Source organism: Corylus avellana, chromosome 1, assembly GCF_965113065.1.
Source record: "Corylus avellana chromosome 1, dhCorAvel1.hap1.2, whole genome shotgun sequence".
In the NCBI taxonomy this organism is placed as follows: domain Eukaryota; kingdom Viridiplantae; phylum Streptophyta; class Magnoliopsida; order Fagales; family Betulaceae; genus Corylus; species Corylus avellana.
Genome location: NC_142490.1, coordinates 23,560,895 through 23,582,854, shown reverse-complemented (window position 1 = coordinate 23,582,854; position 21,960 = coordinate 23,560,895). Strand labels below are relative to the sequence as shown.

At 37.2% G+C, this 21,960-nt stretch overlaps 2 protein-coding genes across 3 annotated transcripts; both read right to left on the bottom strand.

Moving 5' to 3' along the window:
- Positions 1-997: 997 nt before the first annotated feature.
- LOC148588138 (F-box/kelch-repeat protein At3g23880-like) lies at positions 998-5,208 on the bottom strand. The gene is made up of 3 exons (XM_088514309.1): positions 5,047-5,208; positions 4,813-4,965; positions 998-2,035 (listed from the first exon to the last, which is right to left on the bottom strand). The coding sequence occupies exons 1-3, from the start codon at positions 5,206-5,208 to the stop codon at positions 998-1,000; spliced, it is 1,353 nt and encodes a 450-aa protein (XP_088370435.1).
- A 2,665-nt stretch (positions 5,209-7,873) lies between these two features.
- Positions 7,874-20,355, bottom strand: LOC132171374 (general transcription and DNA repair factor IIH subunit TFB2; the record flags this gene model as incomplete). 2 transcript variants are annotated; one of them, XM_088517239.1, is given in 15 exon segments in its annotated part: positions 7,874-7,968; positions 8,038-8,126; positions 8,348-8,428; positions 9,438-9,528; positions 10,014-10,099; positions 12,135-12,218; positions 12,346-12,429; positions 12,702-12,770; positions 13,080-13,139; positions 13,224-13,269; positions 13,387-13,487; positions 13,669-13,762; positions 14,370-14,438; positions 15,218-15,385; positions 20,078-20,355. In XM_088517239.1, coding segments are annotated over 15 exon segments (1,338 nt in total). In that variant the 5' UTR covers positions 20,215-20,355.
- Positions 20,356-21,960: the final 1,605 nt, after the last annotated feature.

The window sequence follows — 21,960 nt, the reverse complement described above, 5'->3', positions numbered from 1 at the left end:
ATTGGTGCACTGCTTGGTGCTTTGCCTAGGGCCATCGCATGGCATAATTGTTGTGAAAAATTAGACCTATGGCAATCGGACTCTGGTGCAGGAAATGGCAAATTGGGGGGGGGGGGGGGGGGGGGGGGTTATATATATATATATAACAGAGAAGAAGCACTAAAACGGCAGTCGTTAGAAGAAGAAGAACTGCTTCATGACAATCAAAAAATTTTGTTAAGAGGGACTGAAAACTTCACTCACGAATGAGATAACCTTGACAAAATTTCATCCAATCAAAGTTATACAGATTGGAAAGTCCACACACATGTTTACTTTATTTGAATCATTTATGCCCTACAACTCACCGCTTCCTCCAATTGTGTGCATCTTTCTTACCCTAAAGGATAATGTTATTCTTCACACCCATATATTACACTTATGTCACATCAATTGAGATGATGTATTTTAAGTGGCTTATAATGTCAAAAAAAAAAAAATATATATAAATTATTTAAAACATGCCATATCAATAGGTGTGACATTGATGTGATAAATCGGTGTGAAGTGTAGCATTACTCCACCTTAAAAATTAACCAAAAAAAGGGAGCTCAAGCTGAATGTTGAATGACCATAAATCATGAATTAGCAACTATAATGCATAATACGTCTTTTGCTTATGCTGCCATCAACCACATCTAAGTACCAAAACCTCTTCCAGAGTAAATTGCTATGAAATAGAAGGAAAGAAATATTAAAAAACAAACATAAGAAATACTAAACATATGGAAGAATGAAAAAATAATTCCAAATGAAATGTAAAAGAAATATCATCTGCAAAACCCTTGTACTCCTTAAATCTCAAAATTCTTTCACTATTGCTCCAAAAGAGTATGAATTTTTTAGAAAGACGGCAGAAAATATTATCACAACAAATATATGCGGCTTGAAACACGCTTGGAGCAGATATAGAAAGATGGCCCTCAAGCATTGTCAACAATTGTTCTGCTTTTCAAATTCATTTCCCCCCATTAACAGTAACCAATTGCAACGAGTATGTTTCTCCATGAACTGGGAGATTAGTCATTTCTTTGGTTGAGGGGTCATACAAGACCATCTGTCCGTCGGAGTTTTCAAAGAGCACGGCGTCATTCTTCCGAAATCCTAAAGGTCGGGCTTGTTTAAAATTTGTATACGGTCCAATACTGAAAAGCTTAGTCCATGAGTCCTTAACACCAACTTCAAGCAACAACCATATATCATAGAAAATCTCCAACAATTCCCTGCTCCAAAATGCCACAACAATCGATTCATTCAACACAAAAACGATTCTCCAACCACGACCATTCAAAACATCATCTGGCAGCGGTGTTTTAAGAAATACCTCACCGCTCATGGAAAATGACAAAACCCCCTCCCAATCATCATCAAATGCCTCCCAAGAAGCCATCTCATTGATGTATGTATCCATAGCTCTAATATCAATTAAACCTGGGCGGCTATCAACTTTTCTCCAAGAATCGGCACTTAAGCTATATACCTCACTTATTCTATAACAGGGGACATGGCCTTCATAATAATCACTTTCGTTGGAATCAAAGAGACTAAAAAACTTTATTATCAAGTAGTCACTAGTTTTGACATCAAAACCAAATCCGATACCAGACTTGATGTGATAATCATAGGAGAAGCGGGACAGGCTTGATTTGGGGACAACCTTTGTTTCTTTAGTTGCAGGGTTCCATATGACAACATTCAATGCATCGTCATCGCTGAGACAAACAATACATTCGCAAGAACCCACGACAGAAGTAACCTCAGTAAACCGTAGAGGTAGACGTTGTGTAAGTGATAATTGGAGTGTTTCACAAGAAAGCTTGGATACAACATCATCTTCGGAAGTTTCGTCTTCCCAGAGAAGGAGTAGGGTGCTGTTGTTCTTATTGTGTAGGAGGTGTTTTCTGATGAAGTTTTGGTGAGTAATGATAGCGTACCAGGATTTGCAGACGCAATTGAATCGCAAGAGAGAGACGACGGGAAGGCAATAACAGGATCCCTGTTATAGAATAAGTGAGGTATATAGCTTAAGTGCCGATTTTTGGAGAAAAGTTGATAGCCGCCCAGGTTTAATTGATATTAGAGCTATGGATACATACATCAATGAGATGGCTTCTTGGGAGGCATTTGATGATGATTGGGAGGGGGTTTTGTCATTTGCCATGAGCGGCGAGGTTTCTTAAAACACCGCTGCCAGATGATGTTTTGAATGGTCGTGGTTGGAGAAACGTCTTTGTGTTGAATGAATCGATTATTGTGGGATTTTGGAGCAGGGAATTGTTGGAGATTTTCTATGATATATGGCTGTTGCTTGAAGTTGGTGTTAAGGACTCATGGACTAAGCTTTTCAGTATTGGACCGTTTACAAATTTTAAACAAGCCCGACCTTTAGGATTTTGGAAGAATGACGCCGTGCTCTTTGAAAACTCCGACGGACAGATGGTCTTGTATGACCCCTCAACCAAAGAAATGACTAATCTCCCAGTTCATGGAGAAACATACTCGTTGCAATTGGTTACTGTTAATGGGGGGAAATGAATTTGAAAAGCAGAACAATTGTTGACAATGCTTGAGGGCCATCTTTCTATATCTGCTCCAAGCGTGTTTCAAGCCGCATATATTTGTTGTGATAATATTTTCTGCCGTCTTTCTAAAAAATTCATAATCTTTTGGAGCAATAGTGAAAGAATTTTGAGATTTAAGGAGTACAAGGGTTCTGCAGTTGATATTTCTTTTACATTTCATTTGGAATTATTTTTTCATTCTTCCATATGTTTAGTATTTCTTATGTTTGTTTTTTGATATTTCTTTCCTTCTATTTCATAGCAATTTACTCTGGAAGAGGTTTTGGTACTTAGATGTGGTTGATGGCAGCATAAGCAAAAGACGTATTATGCATTATAGTTGCTAATTCATGATTTATGGTCATTCAACATTCAGCTTGAGCTCCCTTTTTTTGGTTAATTTTTAAGGTGGAGTAATGCTACACTTCATACCGATTTATCACATCAATGTCACACCTATTGATATGGCATGTTTTAAATAATTTATACTTTTTTTTTTTTGGACATTGTAAGCCACTTAAAATACATCATCTCAATCGATGTAACATAAGTGTAATAAATGGGTGTGAAGAATAACATTATTCTTTAGGGTAAGAAAGATGCACAAAATTGGAGGAAGCGGTAAGTTGTAGGGCATAAATGATTCAAATAAGAGGCTTACATGCGGTAGACAAAACTACCGCATATCTGCGGTAGTTTGCTCTACCGCTGAGATTTCTTTTCTAATAACGTAAGTAAAAGAAAAAACACCGTCAAATCTCACGTTTAACTCCCGTCAATTTCTTTTGTTTTTTTCTACCCAAACCTCTTCTCTCTTTTCTCACCATACCCAAAATCAAATATTGCACTGCTTATCCTCTACAGCATTCTTCTGAAGTTTATCGCCGGTAAGAAGACTATGAGAGTGTTTTGAAGCTCTTTGAGGATGAAACATCATTTACAAAGCAAGTTTTCTTCCTCGGGGGAGTAGAAACCCCAATTCTCCAACAAGCTCATTCTAGAAGAGTTGAATCCAAAAATCATGACATCTACTGGATTAAAACCCTCCACTGCAGATCACCCACAACACCTCCAAAGCCACAAGCAAAACAAAAAAATTAAACCAAGATCTGAAAGGGATTTTTTGCACAAAGAAGAAGAAGGGGAATGAGACGGTGGAAGAATGGGAATGAGGCAAAAAAGTTCAAAGCAATTTTGCTGGAAAATAGATTTTGAATTTCATCTTCATTCACCCCTTTCTTCTTACATCATCCAACTTACAACCACCTCCAGATTTCAACCAGTGCAGAGGATAACTGCGGCCTCGCACTCGTCGGTAACCCTCTGGGCCCCGGTGGATAAGGCAACCTCCGGCAAATACGAAAAACTATGCCCAATAGGAACAGGCTGGGGATGATGAAGAAGGCCACCATGTGCAAAGGTTGATGTTGAAAGGCTTGCAGGAGAGAATCCATGACTCTCGACTCTCGTGGGTGTCGGTTTTGGGTATGGTGAGAAAAGAGAGAAGACGGCTTGTGGTTTGGGTAGAAAAAAAAATGGAATTAACGGGAGTTGACGGTGTTTTGTTTTTTGTTTTTTTAAACCTTAAAAGATAAATCCCAGCGGTAGAGCAAAACTACCGCAGATGTGCGGTAGTTTTGTCTACCGCATGTAAGCCTCTCCCAAGTAAACATGTGTGTGGACTTTCCAATCTGTATAACTTTGATTGGATGAAATTTTGTCAAGGTTATCTCATTCGTGAGTGAAGTTTTCAGTCCCTCTTAACAGAATTTTTTGATTGTCATGAAGCAGTTCTTCTTCTTCTACGACTGCCATTTTAGTGCTTCTTCTCTGTTATATATATATATATAACCACCCCCCCCCCCCTCCCCCCCCAATTTGCCATTTCCTGCACCAGAGTCCGATTGTCATAGGTCTAATTTTTCACAACAATTAAGCCATGCGATGGCCCTAGGCAAAGCACCAAGCAGTGCACCAATAAAGGCTATGCAAGGACAAGCTTCTATTGTATATATATATATTGTGTACTCAAGGAAAGACGAGAAGATCGTGTTACTAAGTCCATCAATACAGTTCAAGTTGTACAGATGTACAGTAGCACTCAGTTTGCTATGTTTAGACCTATTATGACGAGGCTTCCCTGCGTTTTTAAGCAAGTCGTAGTACTTTCGTACGTCACCTTCATCGGCTTCTTCATTTATAATTTCTTCACCCTCTGCACCACGACTTGAGGCTGACAATTGTCTTCCCTGACATCGTGCACGCCGAATACATCACGCAACATGGCGTCCATATCTTCACCCAGTTCTGTGCTTACACTCGCATCTGCGGTCGGACGATTCGAATTAGAGTCTGCAACAGGACCCTGTACAAGCTTCTCACCGTGATAAATTCAGTCTTTGTATGAAGTAATTATTCATTTACTCCCTGTCAAGTGGTCGAGTACCAAACCCGGCGGGTGGTGCTGGTTAAGGTGACATGCCTTATAAGGGCAGTAAATGAATTCATCAGGGATTGTATAGTTCCTAACTGCGAAGTCCACGAACGATCTATACCCATCTCTGTATTCCTTTGTACTTCTAGATTTTGTCATCCAACTCTTGTCCATTTTTCTCTACGTACATTAGGAACAAATATATAAGACTTAAAAATAACAAATAAACACATAATTTAGTCTAAATTCAAACCAAGTCTAAATTGAAATGAATTTGTTATATATGGGGACCCTAAATAAAATAAATCTAGGTTAGTTGTAGTTTTTTTTTTTTTTTTTTTTATTTATTATTATTATTTTTTATAAAATTTACATAAACCAAATTAAAACCACTACAAATTTAAATGCATTTGGTATGGGGACCCTAATTTAATAAACCTAGCTAGGTTTTTATTTTTTTTTATAACATTTACATAATCTAAATTTGCAAAATCGAAACAAAATTAAAGTCCAAATGGATATGCATTTGTTATATATGGGGACCCTAAATAAAATAAATCTAGCTAGGTTAGTTATTTTATGAATTTTTTGTGTCGCTTTTTTGTTTTTATAACCTAAACCCATAATCTAAATTTGCAAAACCTAAACAAAATTAAAGTCCAAATTTAAATGCATTTGTTATATATGGGGACCCTACATACAATAAATCTAGGTAATTAGTTGTATTTTTTTTTTTTCATGAGGATACTTTTTTTATTTTATAACATTTACATGATCCAAATTTAAATGTATTTGTTATATATGTGGACCCTAAATAAAATAAATTTAGTTTAGTTGTTTCTTTTCTTTTTTTGAAAAAGAAACATTTACATAATCTCGATTGTAAAACCTACACACAAAAAAACAAAAACCTAATTTCAAGCAAATTACCTAGCATTATATATAGACATTAATATATATTTTGCATGCATGCTCATATATAACAATCCTACGTACGTACATACCTTCCATACAAACAAATGAAAATAATCATCATATATTTCAGTCTTTTTCCAAGAGCGCAGCATAGGTAGGGTAAACCCTGGTTTAGGGGAGGAGGGATGGCCGTTAGCTACCTCCCTCCTCCCCTCGCTCTCTTCGCATGGTGAGCTAGTCTATTTACTTGATGTCCTTAGCTCCGTTGCCTCCTCCCTCCCCCTTCGGCTTGTGCGGTTTTCCTCCTTCTTTGCCGCCCCTTTCCCTTTTGTCCTGTTCTCTGGTTTTTTGTCCTTTCTCCCTTTGCCGCTGTGCTCGCCTAGCCGTACCCCCATCAATCCCTGCCGCGTCTTGTCTGTGTCGGGCTCGGGTTTGGATTGATTTGTTTTTGCTTGATCTCTCCTCCTCCGTCTGATTCACATTGACACGTGCCCCGTCATCCAACTCTCCGGATCCGTCCGTGTCTATCCCACCTTTTACATCGGATTTGTCACTTTGACTGTGGTTTGTTTCTGTTATGTTTTGTGGTTTATTTTCCTTTACTATTTTTGCTTGTTATTTGTCGTTTCTTCTCGTTGTGTTTGTGTTTGTGTTTGTTTTTGTTGTTTTTGCTTTTTTGGCACACTTTGTGGTATCGTTCTTGGGAGATTCACTCAAACTCTCCCCCCCCCCCCCAGGTTCGTTGAGTGCGTCGCCGATCTCCTCCTCGCTCGTTTTGCCTTCACCGTCTGCTGCCGAGCTTTTCAAGCATCCCCCGCGATAAGCTTCCAACGCCACCTTCCGCGTCGGTTTCTAGCCAACACACGATCGGCTTTCTTCCAGCTGCTTTCATCCGCTTAGTGTGTTTTTCTTGTTTGTTTTTCCCTGTATTGTTAGCTTTATTTTATTGTATTTCTGTTTTCCCTGTATTTGTTCATTACTTTCCTATTTTATTTCCCTATACTTTTTCTTTCCTGTTTTTTGCTTGTAATACCTCTCTCGTTTGATTTGCCCGTTTGTATCTTGATGCTCTATAAGGTATTTGCTTTTGGTTCAAACCCTTGGGTTATAGATGTGATAGCCTGGCTTACAGATCGAGTAGGATAGGTTTCGGCATGGGCGTTCTTTGCTCTTAGGGTTGAAGAATAAACGCTATTTATGCATTGGATTGTCTGTTAATTTGGTGCAAATCTAATGTTAAACATGTTGAATAATCATGGGTTAGCGGATGATATTGTCATGGATTGACCTTAATTGATATCTTTGATATCATTGTTGCCTGTAACTTTAGCTTCGACTATGATTTGTTTCAGAGCTTTTTGCTCTATTTGTAAGAACTCTTGACACTGTTTTATCAATGAATGAGTATGATGTTTCCCTTTAAAAAAAAAAAAATCATATATTTCAAACTAATAAATTATTCCCAAAACAAATATAATTTGTTAATAAATTTTATATATATATATATATATATATATATATATATATATATACACCTGAGAGGAGATCGACGGAGACACAGAGGGAGAGCACACTGACTGCCGGCTGGAGTACTGCCGGAGGTAGAGTGAGAGTGACAGCCGGAGATGGCAGAGAGAGAGCGAGTGATCAACGGAGGAAAGAGTGCAACTTGGCCGGATAGAGTGACTGAGAGAGTACACTGACCAGCCGGTGTGGAGAAGAAAGAAAAAAAGAGAGAGGGAGAGGAAGAGAGCTGTACCGCGCGGGAGGAGAAGAAGGAAAAAAAAAGAAAGAAAGATGAATTATGGATGTACAGTTGCTTATATCAAGTGAAACCTTAGTGGCTTGGTCCAATGATGTATATATATACATGGTTTAAACGAATTTACTATCAGCAATCTTATTTCATTAATTATACATGTGAATTTCTGCCTTGACAACTAGACGCATGGTTTTCGAATCCTCCCACGGCAATCCGTTCCACTCCCGTGCGTTGTCACAAGCAGCCTCGAAGACGTCCTGCCAGACAAAGGAAACAATCAGATACAATCATGAGAATATTAAGTCAAACATATCATTCCAACATACCGATTTGTTAGTACCCTAGAAGGAAATTCATCATAATAATGTGCAGGAGTCCTCTCAACCCTGTTCAGATCTGATTCCCACAGCCTAATCTGTCACAGAAGAGAGTTCATTTTAAAACATCAGAAAACAAAGGGAAACATGACAATTCTTATTACCAAATATCTAAGCAATTTCAAGAACTTTGTTGTTGGGTAAAAGAGTATGGCCAAATCAGCGGCACAGCAACATAAAATCACATAAACTGAACAACAATAAAGGAGCTACAATATAATTTATGATAAATACAAATATAATATAGAGGAACTGAAACCTCATCCGTGACATTTTCGGGTATAGATGGCATTCTCTCTGCTACACAAGGATGGGAATTCTGCTGAAGAAAAGTAATAATCTGCAAAAAATTGTTTAGGAGTTAAGTGAAGCAAAATACCTTCCAGGAGGACAAAACTGAAGGAAGTGGGAGACAATAGCATTTGACTTCCAATCCAAATGCCACAATGCAGTAACCCTTTTTACCCATAAGAATACCTAGTTAAAGTGAGTGCATGTCAAGAAAGGGAGGACTGTATGTGTTTGTGTTGTCCATGTGCCAACCAGAGATTTATTTATTAAAACAAAATCGAACCCATCGTATCTATTCCATGGTGGTAAAAACTATGACCAGACCATGACAACAACATTATGAGCATGTCAACAAGAGTATCTGATTATAGTTATACCAATATTGAGCATGGAACTCCAAATCTCTAATGACTTAATTTGGACTTATTATTATGATGATTCAACCTAATACCTTTCGATCCATTAGTAAAGTCACAATCCTGGATAACCACATGTTTATTAGAGCTAGTCAGGAGGGCAATTAAGAGAGCCTGAGGAACTCACTCACCCAGGCATGATAGTTTCAGAGACTTGCCCAAGGGACTCATGAATAGCATGCAAAATAGCACTTCAAATAACAGTTATTACCAGCAAGATTCCAAACAAAATTCAACAAAAAGAAAGAAGTCACACACAATTTGCTCAACGTGTTCCAATATTTGCTCATGTTCACCAAGGTGAAATGGTAGATCCCTATTCCCACAAGCAGTAAGATCCCAACATGCAAAACTTAGGTCGACCAATTTGCAGCCTCCCCAACAAAAAAGTTAAATTGGACTCGATTAAAAGGTTCTTGCGGATTTGGATTAACTTGTTCAGCATGAAACAAACACAAATAATTTTATTGTAAGCCAAAAGTCATATTAGAGAGGTAAATAGGGACATTGACCTAGATAGGCTCAAGTGGCGTAAAATAATCCATGTAGCCATTTCCAATTAGTGAGGATTAAGGTTTACTTGAGTTCAGTTCAGTTGAGTTCTAAAGTAGAAGGTATTGGAGTAGACTAATCTATACTTGCCTGCTCTGCTGCAATACCATTTTCAAAAGCATTATACAAACTTTCTTCTGTGATTGCTCCCACTATAAGATTTGGAAGTTGATACTCTATCCTGCATAAATAAGCACAGCATTTTTCATCTCAGAGATAATTTTAAAATATGAAAATACCACCTGGCGTGTCACACCAAGCAGGATAATATAAAGATTAGAGAGCACCCTGTCGTAAGCAGAGGAAGTCTACTGTATAAGCATGAATTCAATTAAAGTATCACAAAGGAGAAGTAATTTATTATTTTCAAATATAAATGAATAGCCATATCATGCGATTAAATTGTAATCATTTACGCTCTTTATCAACATTAAGGTATGGCGAGAAACACTTTCGAGAAGGAATAACTTCTCATACCCAAAAAAAAAGGCCCTTATTTAGTGTAACATATAGAAAATTGACTTTAAGGTCCAAACCGCTGTTTCAAAGTAGCTCAATTTTAACCTTCAGAATAACCCTATTCAACTTCAAATGAGAAGCAAGAGGTAACCTGCTTTTCAAAGAATCACTTCAACCAAAATTATATCAAGCAATTGGTTGGCGTACCTTGAGAAAAGACGTAGAATTTCACAGTGTAACTTTGAAGTTGAGTATGCATACAACCTAAAATTTCCTTCCACAATTACAAATCCCTGGGAAAAAGAGAAAGAAGCAAGAGATGAGATATGTAATTACAAATTTGTGGTCACTACACATCCATAGTTCTTTACTGGAAAAAAATACAAAAAAAGGAAGACAAAGGCAAAGAAGTGAGATGAACAGGGAAAAAAGAAAGAAAATCAAGTCACGACAGGTGATATCAACTCGAAGGTTTATGATAGACACAAAAGATCATAGGGAGAAATTATAACAGTCATAAGATATGGCACTTGGTTCTCATTTTATTTGGAGTCTTGTGGGCCATGCCGGGCAATATTCTTGAGTTACTTCAGTGTTGGAAGATGCAAGGGTAGAGACTGTAACAACCCCAAGAAAAGCGATAGCCACATCTACATTGGCACCTCAAAAGGACTAGTCAATTTGGAGCGTCCCTATAATTTCTTATAAAGTTCAGTTTCACCTAAAAACTAGGCACTGTGAGACTTAACACTCATGACTATCTTTATAACCCACACTCTATGTGGGTTACTTCTCATCTTCCCAATATGGGAGCAGGATGTTACAAACTCCCCCTTTTAAACTCTTAACATCCTCATCAAGGCCACGTCATGCAATGCTCCAATATCACAGGGTCTGGTATTACAACCTAGCTATGATACCATTTGTAATGACCCAAGAAAAAGCACTAGCCACATCTGCACTCTTACCCTAAAAGGCTAGTCAATTTGGAGCTTCCTAAAATTACTTATAAAGCTTAATTTGACCTAATAACTAAGCAATATGGAACTTATCACTCATGATTATCTTTATAAACCACCCATTCTATGTGAGCTACTTCTCATCTTCCCAATATAGAAAGTCATCCCTACTTCACTTATATAGAGCATTTGGAGAGAAATAGACACTTTTTTGAGGACTGCGAGTCTAATGTGGTGCAATTAGAAGCTTCTTTCTTGAGTTTCCTTTTAGAGTGGGCTGTTACTTTTGTTCCTAATTTCTCATTCTCTAATCTTGTAGATTTTGTTAACTTTTTAGATTTTGAAGGGTGGTCGCTTCTCTTGTATAATTTTCGTGTACGCAAGCTTTTATTCTTCAATAAATCATTATTCATCAAAAAATAATATAACTTCAACAAATTTAATTCATCCTACCAATGACAGGTTTCAGGACTGTTGATGACAAAGCAGCTAAAAATCCAAAATAGGTCAAGTAGTGAGGAGGATAAGTAGTAAAACAAAGCAGCCATATAAATGCAAGAGCCAACACCCAGCAATTTATAATAATTACCAATTATCTAGTTCTTGCAAATACCACATATTAAAATTAAGCTCCAATTCAGTTTTCGCTGATACAAAAAAAATTTGGATAAGTAGAGCATTTGGTAAGAAAAGGAAAAAGAATGTTAACAAAAATCTCAAACAGTTTTCGCTGATGCAAATTACCAATACTATAGAGACAAAAAAAGCCTAGGAACTGAAGGTAACTACAAATGCTACCAACAATAAAAGCTAGGAAGAGATTCAAAGATCCTAATTGTTAGCTAGGAACATTCACATCCTGTGTTAATAGAGATATAGGAACTGTGGTCAGATATCTATTCCTGCCTTCAACAAGTTAGCAGCATCATTTGTGGTTTTAAAAGTACAAAAGAACTAATGAGCAGAAACAAGCAGTACTTCTGAGGCTCCATCTAAAATAGAGCAACACTTGGGCTACTCCGGAAGCTAGTGAGCCAAGCCACCAAGAAAATGTGCAGACAGAATATTACAGAGACCAAGCCAGCAAGAGTATAGAGGCACTGATTACATTACCTTTTGGCACAAATCGGAATTATAAACCAATTATAAGCACTGAAAGAGTAATTTGTTTATTGCCCTCCATTCAGGAGTAAGGCTATATACTAGGTGACAGTGATATCACAAACACACAAGAATGATGATAGGAATCAAATGCAACCAGACAAAAAGAGAAAAATCAACTGCAGACAGGGAAAAGAGAAAAGAAAAGACAAGAAAAAAGCTAGACATATTCAATGAACGGTAATTCATGACTTCACAAAAAACATACTTGTTTCCGTGATGATGAATCTGTTAAGCACACTGAAAGATTGGTAGCTAATTTAGTAGGTATAAACCAACTCTCGTTCATCCCCTGGACATATGCCACCAAAAGAAGAGAAAATCAAACTTCTAGCAAACTAATACTTGAATTATTATTTGAGGGATCACTACCACATTCTACACCAAGAATAGCAGAAACTAGAATATAACTAGAATACCTGCTGAAGTTTAACCAATCCCAAGTCTGTGAGGTCCTTGATCCAACTCTTCTGAATCTCCGTCAATGTGTTACTATTATATGCCTAACAAATAAAGAAGTCAGCAACATCACGCCAACGTGAGATCTGCAATGACCAAGAAACTCCCTAGAAAGCAAGCAGACAGGTCTCACATATACTAGAAGGATTAGTTTCCCTTCCCCCCCCCCCCCCCCCCCCCATAACTGGTAAATCCGGGACCTCACCCCCTAACTAGTTTTTTTTTTTTGTCTTAGTAGATGTTATTTGGTCCAAATACCATTGTCAAAAAGATCAAGATTAGTTAACGCAACATGTGAAAAAGGTATATCTAATACCTTTCCTGTGACATGAAAACTAAGCTCTAGTAAGAATGAAATCAAATCGGCTGGGTCCACATCTCGCTCCTGGAACAAAATTAGAAATCCAGATTTAAATTGAATAACAGGTATTATGAAGAACAAAGCTGAAGTTGCACTGCCCTACTGAGTTAAAGTAATAATGAGAGAGAGAGAGAGAGAGAGAGAGAGAGAGAGAGAGAGAATAATAGCTCTAATAACCATCAAAGTTCGACAATGATCATTAAGCATCATAAGTGTTTTAAAAGGAAAGCAGATCTAAATAATGATTTGAAAATATTGATAAAATTTCAGTGTAGAGGAAACACTTATTTTTAGAGATGGGGGAACTACCAAAGGAATCTCACTATCCCATACCTCAGAATTAGAGATGTATTCTCTGATGATGTACCAAAGTTGTGCATTTGTGTCCATCAACTGTAATTTTCAGAGATCAAAAATAACGTCAAGTAAAACACATCACAAGAAGTGCAAGCAGCTCATCATTCATATGATGCATACCAAGAACTGGAAAACACTTTCAGTTAATCGTGGAGCTCCTCTCTCCCTGTAAAAATGCACATGCACATCAAAAACCAGACATGAGATACAGTAAACTCATATATACACAAGAAAGTGAGGCATATATATCATTGAGAGAAATTATGCTAATACAAGAAAGGACCTTTGACTCAAAAGCCCTCGCTGCAAAATTCTCATCATAGAAGAGCTGATATTTGATGGCCTTTCAGCTTGCGCCGAGTTTATAAGTTGGAGCAAGAAACACTAATTTAACACAATAGCAAGTCAAAAGAGAGAGTAGCATTAATCAAGAAACTAAACAATAAGTAGTTTCAACAGTGATAAATTCCAATCACAGAATAACACGGTATGTAAGAGCCAGACAGTTTTTCTAAATACACGTATGAATAAACAGAAAATGGGAACATATAGATGAACTTCGCACCTCCCATTGTTCAAGGGCATAAACCTCAAGATCCTCCAAGCTTGGGAGCCTCACAGTCATGTCAGAAGGCATTGGTTCCCTTGGTAAAACTTCGCTGCCATATCAAATGATAAGGTCATATCCAAAATAAAGTTGTTGTGAACATTTTATTAAGCCAACCACCGTTGACTGCAGGATCATATTTTAAATTTTTAATGTCATTACAAAAATGAGATAATAGGCATTCAAGTTATGCTTATTCAGTAAATCTAACAATCTAAGCAATCTGATGTCATAAATCAAATACATTCATTATCAAACATGGCAGCATATGATAAGTACAAGCAAAAAAAGTAATGCATGTTATATTTTACCAAGTGGGCTAGCAACTAGACATCCATGATTGCAATTTGTATTTTTTGGTGGAGAGGATTGGAGCAAAAATGGAGAAAATAAACTCTACATGCCGCAGCTTTTTCAAAATTTTCCCTGAGTTGGATCCTTTAGAACACTATATTGGAACTAATAAAGATCAAGTAACCTCTACATGAGTCACATATAGAATACATGAAACAGGGTAGATTTATCCCATTTTCTTTTATTATTAGATTCCCAACGACCCATACCTCACAGAATAATCCCCAAGGGCAAGAAACACATTCATCTAAGCTAACTGAAAAAACAAAAACAAAAACGAAAAGATTATCCGAATCTCAACTCACCCAAGTGTTAAAAGCTTTTGGAGGTTTGTCTGGAATGTTGGATTAATTCTGTAAGTTGTTTCCCTTCTCCTGCCAGCAAAACATCAAGTTCACTGTAAAGGCTGAGAGAATAAGGTTGGATCAAAACTACATTACAATAATTTGAACATGAATATTAGAATGATAATAGTGAAAGAACGTCATCTCAAAGAACATATATAAATTCTACGGCACGTATATCAAAAATAAAAACATACAAATCTAGGCATTTTGGAACTTCCACAATATGCAACCAGTATTGAAATGTAAATTTAGTTCTTAAAAAAAAGAACGTGGAGAACTTTCATGGATACACATATATTAAAGTCTGACCAAATTTGATGCATTCCCGTGCAGCCGAGATTAAAATTCCAGAATATCAGGAAAAGGCTCCAAATCTGGGCATGTTTCCCACAAAACAAGCATTGTGATCAGAGGAGCAAGGGCATGGATGTCCTGTCAAACTAAGTCAAACTCCAAAGATCTAATAGCTTTGTTGCAAGCTCCAAACGTGTTTTCATAGTGCAGAAAATAATTCCATCCTAAAAGGCAACATGTCCCAATAGATTCATGCCTCGTTTCTATGGTCCACAATGACAAGACCTTCAAGAGTTCATCTTATCGACATAAAATATACAGGAGCGTTTTGGTCATATTGCAGTGAAAAAAAGAATAAAGAAAAAAAATTTCTTGAAACAGTTTATCTCCTCAGCAATCTTAGTCTTTTATGTTTAATCTTTCAAAGAAGCAAAAGGACACCTTATATGGTCAACGAATTCTTAAATCTTCAGAAGAACACAAGAAGTATTATGTAAAGAAAATCCATTTACCTGTCAGCAGTGTCAGTGAATATCCGTAACTTAATCAACCTATCAATCGCGACTCTATGCTTTGAGGACCCATCTGGAAACACCCACTCCTCCATAGACTTGGCTGTTATTGGAACATCAATGTACAACATCTGTATAACATACTTCTTGGCCAGAGGTGGCAGAGACCTGAGTACTCAAAAAACAAAAACCACAAATTCGATCAATATCTCAGAGAACTAACCATTTGGCATTAACTACCACAATAAACTCTTTAAGACTTCCACTGCGTGTATCTAAATCAACGAGACGCAGAAAATTTTCAACATATTGGATCCACTATCTACAAACATCTAAAAAACATAAAACACCCAAGTATATAAAGAATATACTGACAATATATTCAAAACAGGTTGATATTGGAGTTGAAAAATCTGAGGTTAAGATTGGAACTGTGTCAAATGTTGTGAATCAGGAGCAATGGAATGTTGTTCGAGCTGCTAAGAAAACTCCAGTAACTAAACTTTCTGCTAGGGATAGTCAAAGGCATTGGACAAATTCTTTCCATTTGCTGGCTAGAGCAGATGGTAGAATTGATCCAGGGGAGGTAAGAGGAGATCATATTTCTCAATCTCTTCAAAAAGTTATTGAACATGCACTAAATGAGGAAAATACTAATCTCTTGAAGGACAAAGGGAAAAGTAAACTGGGAGAGGAGGAGGAGGTTTTGATGAGAGGATTTTCTCCTACTGTATGAATTTCTTGATATGGAATGTGAGGGGTTTGAATCATCCCTCTAAGCAGCAAGAGGTAAAAAATTTGATCAAAATTCATAAGATTGGTTTAATTTGTTTGATTGAGACTAGAGTGAAGGAAAATAAAGCAGATAGAATCAGATCTGTTATTGTTCCTGATTGGGACTATGCTTTCAATTATGATAAGCATTTTTTGGGAAGGATATGGGTTTGCTGGAAGAAGTCTGACTATGAAGTAACTGTGGTTGATAAATGTGTGCAGAGTATTAATTGTTTCATCAAATCTCACAAGAGTAAGTGTTGTTGGTTTCATTCTTTTGTGTATGGGGCTAACAAAGGGGTGGATAGGAAGTTGCTTTGGACTAGTTTAAGTTCTATGAAGGGTAGAGTGGCTACTAGTCCTTGGATGATTTGTGGAGACTTTAATGTTGTGAAGTCTTTGGGTGAGAAGTGGGGCTCTGAAAAACTGAATTCTTATGAAGTGGAGTTTGGGCAGTGCTTAAATGATCTAGAGGCTTTAGACCTTAATTTTAGTGGATGTTTTACACATGGACTAATAAAAGTGAGGAGCCTAGGTTTGTCGCTAGAAAGCTTGATAGAGTTTTGGCTAATGAACATTGGATGTGTACTTTTAGTAGAACTATTGTTGAGTTTCAGTCAAGTGGCATTTCGGATCATTCTCCAGCTATTATATCTGTAGGGTTTCTGCAGAGTTTTGGTCCCAAGTCTTTTAAATTCTACAATTATTGGTCAGAACATAAAGGTTTTCTGGATTGGGTCAAGGAAGGTTGGGAAATTCAGGTTGATGGGGTTAACATGTATCAACTTTATGTAAAACTTAGATCTGTTAAAGCTGTGCTGAAGAGGCAGAATGTGGTTTGTTTTGGGAATTTGAAACAGAAAGTTATGGAGGCCAGGGATAATCTTGACTTAGCTCAAAAAGCTGTTATTGCATCGTATGGGAGGGCTGATTGTTTATTAAAGGAGAGGGAATGTTTACATGCTTATGTTTCTATTACAAAAGCTGAAGAGTCCTTTTTGAAGCAAAAAGCTAGGAATCAATGGCTAAAACTAGGTGATCAGAACAACAGTTTTTTTCATCGAGCTATCAAAGTACAGCATGCCAAGAATACCATTACTCATCTGTGGGATGAGCAGGGTCATAAAGTGGAAGATGTGGAACAAATCAAACAGGTAGCTGAAGATTTTTACAAAAAGCTGCTGGGGTCTGATCAGATGACTTTTAATGAGACTAAGGCAACTCGTATAAAACAATTGATACCAATGTCTATTTCTGCTGATAAGGCAAGTCTGTTGGAGAAAGAAGTCACAGAAGAAGAGATTAGGAAAACTTTGTTCCAAATGAAAGCAAATAAGGCCCCTGGCCCTGATGGGTTTTCAGCAGATTTTTTTAAGGCTTCTTGGCCTATTGTTGGGAAGGATGTGGTTGTAGCCATTAAAGATTTCTTCCTCTCTGGTTTGTTATTGAAAGAGGTAAATGCCACTATTCTTACTCTGGTACCTAAGAAGATTAATCCTCTACTATGGGGGATTTTAGGCCTATAGCTTGCTGCAATGTCATATATAAGTGCATTACCAAGATTATTGCTAACAGGATGTGGCCTCTTCTAGGAGATTTGGTGAGTATGAACCAGTCAGCTTTTATTCCCTCTAGAAGCATTTCTGAAAATGTTCTTCTAGCTCAGGAAATTGTAAGGAATTACCATAAGGGTACAGGAAATCCTAGATGCACCTTGAAGGTTGATCTCATGAAAGCTTATGATTCAGTAAATTGGGAGTTCATGATTCATTGTCTTTACTGTTTTGGTTTTCCAGGAAAATTCCTTAGTTGGATCAAGGAGTGTATCACCTCTCCTAGGTTTTCTATTTGTCTAAATGGTACCTTGGTTGGATACTTTGAAGGGAAGAAGGGGCTAAGGCAGGGAGATCCCTTGTCTCCTTATTTGTTTGTCTTAGCTATGGAAGTATTTTCTAGGCTCATGGCTGCTTCTACTGGTGTTGATTCAGGTTTCAAGTTTCATCCTAAATGCCTTAAAATGAAGCTTACTCATCTTTGCTTTGCAGATGATTTGCTTATTTTCTCTGAAGCTAGCTTGAGCTCCATTAAGGTTATAAAGGCTGCTTTAGTTGAGTTTGAAGAGTTGACAGGCCTTAAGGCAAACCCTTCTAAAAGTTCCTTTTATTGTTCTGGAATTACTGATAGGGTTAAGCATTCCTTATTGAATGATTTGCAAATGAAGGAGGGTAAACTTCCGGTGAGATATCTTGGGGTTCCTCTAATTTCAGCTAGACTTTCCTCTGCAGATTGTGGAGTGCTTCTGGACAGAATTATTGGTAGAATTGATTCCTGGTTATCCAAGCATCTACAGTCTTGTATAGTTTGCAAGTGTATTGGACAGGTATCTTTATTCTTCCTAAAAAGATTATAAAGTCTATTGAGCAGAAGTTTAATAGATTTTTGTGGAATGGAAAAGATGTTGAGGCTGCAAAGGCAAAAGTGGCTTGGTCTGATGTTTGTTTTCCTAAAATGGAGGGTGGCTTGGGTTTGAAGAGGATTGAAGTATGGAATCAAACTTCTATGCTGAGACACATATGGAGTTTGTTTGCTAGATCTGGCTCTCTTTGGGTGGCATGGATTAAAGATAATTTTCTGAAGAAGAAGAGCTTATGGAGTGTTGGCATCCCTCAAAACTGCTCCTGGTGTTGGAGGAAATTACTCAAGTTAAGGTGTATTGCTAAAAAGTTCTTGAGATTTGAAGTTGGGAATGGGGAAAATATTCATCTCTGGACGGATTTGTGGCACCCTACTAGCATCTTACTTGAAAAATATGGTTATAGAGTTGTTTATGATGCTCAAAGTAATGTGGAAGCTAAGCTTTCTTCTGTTATACACAATCGAGAATGGTTATGGAAGCCTGCTAGATCTGAAGATTTGGTGGAAATTCAAGCAGGACTTTCTGAAATTAGTTTGGGTCATGTTGATAAGCCTATTTGGACTGTTTCAAGGAATGGTACCTTTGTTAGTTCAGATACTTGGGAGGCTATTAGGGAGAAAAATGAGAAGATTGATTGGTGGAAGTTGGTGTGGTTTCCCCTTGCTATTCCTAAGCAAGCATTTATATTATGGCTTGCTGTGAAGGGGAGGCTTGATACAGGAGATCGGTTGCTGACAAGGGGATACAAAGGAGATGTTAGTTGTGTTTTCTGCAGGAATCAATTGGAAAGCCATAATCATCTTTTTTTTGAATGTAGCTTCAGCTATAGAATATGGAGGTTCTGCTTGTCTAGGTGCAGAATAGCAAATTCTCTTATAATATGGGAGGAGGTTTTGCAAATGGGATGCAGTGAATGGGGTAATAAGACCTTTAAAGCTGTGCTTTGTCGTTTGGCTTTGGGGTCTGCTGTCTACAACATCTGGTGCAATAGAAATGAAGTCAGGCATGCAGGACATCCCAAAACAGAGGAGCAATTGTTGAAGAAAATTCTGTGGGAAGTCAGAACTAGAGTAATTGGGAAAGGGAAGTTTTCTAAAACTGGTGAAAACCTTATGCTTTGTTCTTTATGGAACATACCAGCAGACTTGCTTTGTTAATATTGGTTATTTTGGTCTGCGGTTAGTATGTTTTACAGCATTGTAATGTGTTTTGTTGGTGTTCAGCCTCTGTGAGGTTTTGGTTTTGGCCTTTTGTAGGGCTTGTATATGGTGATACTTTGTATTTGGTTTGTTTTGCTCTTAATGAAGGTGCTTATTCATCAAAAAAAATATATATATATACTGACAATATATTGGCTATAAAGCAAATATCACTAATGAAAACATTAACCACAATTACTGCATAGCAAAATTCTAACACCAGGAATTGATCTTCGAGCAATTTATAGCCACACAAAAAATTCTCGAAAGGAAATAAACTTCAATTATATAACTCCACGCGATCTCACTCTGAAGCAGTCCATCATTGCTGCTGAAGAATCACATAGTGTGAATTTTATTTTATTTTTTTTTCAATTCAATATGAGAAACTGATAGTTTTGTTTATATTAGGGGAAAAAGAGTGAAATAGGAGCAGTGTAATAAGAGTAGAATGAAAGAGAGGAGGAGGACCTGAGAATGGCTCCGCAGATGAAAGCATTCTCGTAGAGCTTGTCGAGCTTCATGGCGGGCAAGGAGGCCACCATGTCCATGAAATTCTTCGCGATTATCTTCACCTGAGGCATTCTTCCTCGGCTTGCAGAGTTCATCGGGTAAGAGTTGTGTTACGAGACTGAGTTTGATTCAGATATGGATGGCACTGTAAAGAAACAGGAAGCATTCACGCAAAAGAGTCAGAGAGAAAGAGAGAGAGTGTTAGAGAGCGGCGGCTAGGAAGAAGAGAATAAAGAGAAGGCGGTGAAGTGCGTGTAAAACTGTAAACTCTAGCAAAAAAACAAAAAAGTAAATAACACGAACAAACGGGCCAAAACACAAGCAAGAGTACAAGTAATCCTGATTCCTGATTGCCAAATTCACTGGAGTAGCCAATGGCCCAAATCTAATACATGTGACTTGACAATCCAATGGGCAATTGCTCTGTGATAATCATATGGGCTCGTTGACTTTCATCTAGCGAAAGAGTCGTGTTAAGCCCAAGCCCAAACCCAAGCCGAAGTTGGCATTAACATTTAACTAGGCCTGTAAATGAGCCGAGCCGAGCAAGCCCAAGCCCAAACCCAAGCCGAAGTTGGCATTAACATTTAAGTTATTTAACACAGAACATTGATATGGGCTATTGGGATTTTTTTTTTTTTAACGTAATACTAAGGAAATTAGGTAGGAGGAGAAATGATATAGAGCTTAATATAAGAAAATAGTTTATAAGCGATAAGATTGGTACTTAGAATCATTCATCTAAGCCCACTTTTTTTTTTCTTCTAAAAGAATACTAAAGAAATTTCGTTAGTGGAAAAATGACGTTAGAGTTGAATAAGAAACGCAAAAGTACTCTAAACAGATAATTAACTAAATGAGAGAGAACCGTCTCCTACTCCTTGGCCATGTGGGACAAGCCCATTTTTTTTCTACGTAGTACCTGTTAGCAGAGACGGAGGGAGGGGGGGACCGGGGTGGGCCATGGTCCCCCCCCCCCCCCCCCCCCCAAAATAAGGGAAAAAAAATATTATAAGTAAAAAAAAAAAAATGGTAAAGTTAAAATTTTAATTTTAGTCATTTGACCTCCTTCTAAAAAAAAAAAAAAAATTGGCCATATTTTTAAATTTTTTGGCCATATCCAATAAAAACTTTTAGCCCAATTTTTAATTTTGTTGGCCCATACCCACTAAGTTTTTTTATTTTTGGCCTTTACTTTCAAATGTCCACTTTCTTTGGCCCTTTCTTTAGTTCATAAAAAACAACCAAAATAATTTTTTTTAATAAAAAAATTCTAAAGAACCGAAAAAAAAAATTTAGCTGGCCCCCTCCCATAAAATTTTCTGGGTCCGTCCCTGCCTGTTAGAGATAATGTATGTTGCCTCACATTGTCCAAGTGAAGAAAGGCTTTAGCCATTGACTTGTATAAAAGCTTCATCTTCTTGTCCCACATTGCTAAGATATAAGGAGTTTCTCTCTCTTTAACTTCTATATAATGAAACTCTTATATACAATCAAATTATTTAATAAAGCAAGATGTAGCCTATAGGCCTTTAGTTTGTGGATGTAGGCATATTGCCAAACCACCTTGATCATTGTGTTTTTGTCTCTTTTATATATCTTATTATTTTTCATTTATATATTTGTCATATTATAAAATTTATTTTAAAGAAATTGGACAAGAGAAAAAATGTCACCAAATCTTAATAGGAGATAATAGTTTATATAACACCTCTTGTGATGATATTATTTGTAATATTTTCTTTTTTTCTTCTTGGGCTGCGACCAAGATTTCTAAGAGGACTAATCTTTGGCACACTCACCCGTCTTAACCGTTTCCCTTGTTTCTAGTTCTATCCAAG